General features: G+C 52.7%; 1 protein-coding gene across 1 annotated transcript in view; it reads left to right on the top strand.

Moving 5' to 3' along the window:
* Window positions 1–1,509: 1,509 nt before the first annotated feature.
* TMEM179B (transmembrane protein 179B) overlaps window positions 1,510–1,587 on the top strand; it is a 5,378-nt gene continuing 5,300 nt past the window's right edge. Inside the window, exon 1 of the mRNA XM_029284426.1 lies at window positions 1,510–1,584. Within this exon, the coding sequence (XP_029140259.1) occupies window positions 1,510–1,584 (75 nt within the window). The remainder of the gene's footprint in view (window positions 1,585–1,587) is intronic.

The following is a 1,587-nucleotide window of genomic DNA, read 5'->3' as shown; positions in this document are numbered from 1 at the left end:
TTTGAAAGTGTTTCTTCCTCCAGTTGAAAAACGGAAACGGTTTCATCAAATGAGCACAGAATATGGTTTTGCAAAAAAAATAAAAAGAAATTGAACTTCCTGTTTGTGCCAGAAAAAGGCTTGGGGGTGGGGTGGGAGGTGGGTTTCTCCTTTTGTGTCGCTCTTCCCTGTTTGCAGGAGATGCCACTAAAATGGACTGGCCTTGCTGACTGGGACTTTAAGGGACCCAGTTAGAATATATTCCAGACTGCCTACTAGGCTAAAATGCAGTTGGGGTAGCTTGTAGATCTCTCTGTTCTGCAAACATAGTCCTTTTACCCAGCAAAGCTGTGGAATTCTAGGAGTTAAAATCCTCCCAGCTTAAAGTTGCCAAGGTTGAGAAAAATTGAGGGCTGCACAGGCATTTGGATGGCCAAACCATGAACTGGCCCAGCCAAACGCTGGATTTGATTTTTCCTGGTGCGGAGTATCCAATTTATCACACAAGCTGGGAAATTGCAACCTGTGGGGTCCTTGGTGCTCTCTCAGCTTGGTAGTTTTCTTGCAGATGTTTTCTTGCTGATGTTACCTATTTGCAAGCAAATAGCCAAGCTCAGAGGGCACCAAGGAGCCCACAGCCCCCCCTCCTCTCCTCCACAAACCCCACTCCCTTGTGGCATGGGTGATGTTCCCTAGTGACGTCATGAAACATCTGCAAGAAAACCACCAAGCTCAGGGAGCATACAAATCTTATATAAATTGCAACCTCTTTATTCAATGCAACGCCAAGAGATGTGTTCGTTCTCTGGACTAAATCAGGAATTGGGAGCCCCCAATATTGGCCAATTGGCAAAGGTTTTATGCACATTTGCAAAACTAAGTCACGGCCACTCGCAAGCGAGGAGCGATAAATAAGGAAAATACCTCTAGCAAAGATGCGCTTCCCAGCTGGTGGGTTCCTGATTAGAACACGAGAGCCCCTCGCCCTTCAGGCAGCCTTTGGGGAATTTTAGGGCAACGGTGGTTCGGAGGGAAAAGATCAGAAGAACAGAAGTGAGCAAAACGAAGCTTTTTTTTTGCAACAAAATGGGATTTCTCGGGCTAAAAGCAGCTAGGCTACTACTCCAAGAGTTGCACGGTCTCACCAGGGTTTCCACCCACCCACCCGCTTCCACTACGCCCCCTTTGGATAGGCTCAGGCTGGGCCTGCCCTGCTAACCTCTGCTTTGTTCAAGCAAGGTAGTTTGCCAAACCCTGGTTGGTTCAAGCAAGGGCTTTTTCCAATCCATGGTTTAAGCAGGTTAGTTTACCAAACCCTGGTTTGTTCAAGCAAGGTAGTTTGGCAAGCCCTGGTTTGTTCAAGCAGGGTAGGTGGAGCCCAGTCGGGTTCCCCCGACGCGCCCAGCGGATCCGAGGCGCGGGGCAGGCGGGCTCCGGCGCGCCCCTGCTTGGGCCCGAGCGCGGCCGGGGCGCGGGTGACGCGGCGGGCGGGCGGGCGGGGCGGCTGCTGGCCCCGCTCCCAGCGCGAAGATGGCGCGCCCGTCCGGCCGGCTGCTGCTGGAGCTGGCGCTGAACGCCGCCGCCCTGCTCGCCGCCCTCGGCTGCGCC

This window comes from Protobothrops mucrosquamatus, unplaced genomic scaffold (genome assembly GCF_001527695.2).
Source record: "Protobothrops mucrosquamatus isolate PMUCROS unplaced genomic scaffold, P.Mucros_1.0 scaffold584, whole genome shotgun sequence".
NCBI classification, from domain to species: domain Eukaryota; kingdom Metazoa; phylum Chordata; class Lepidosauria; order Squamata; family Viperidae; genus Protobothrops; species Protobothrops mucrosquamatus.
This window is presented reverse-complemented; position numbering and strand designations above follow the sequence as displayed.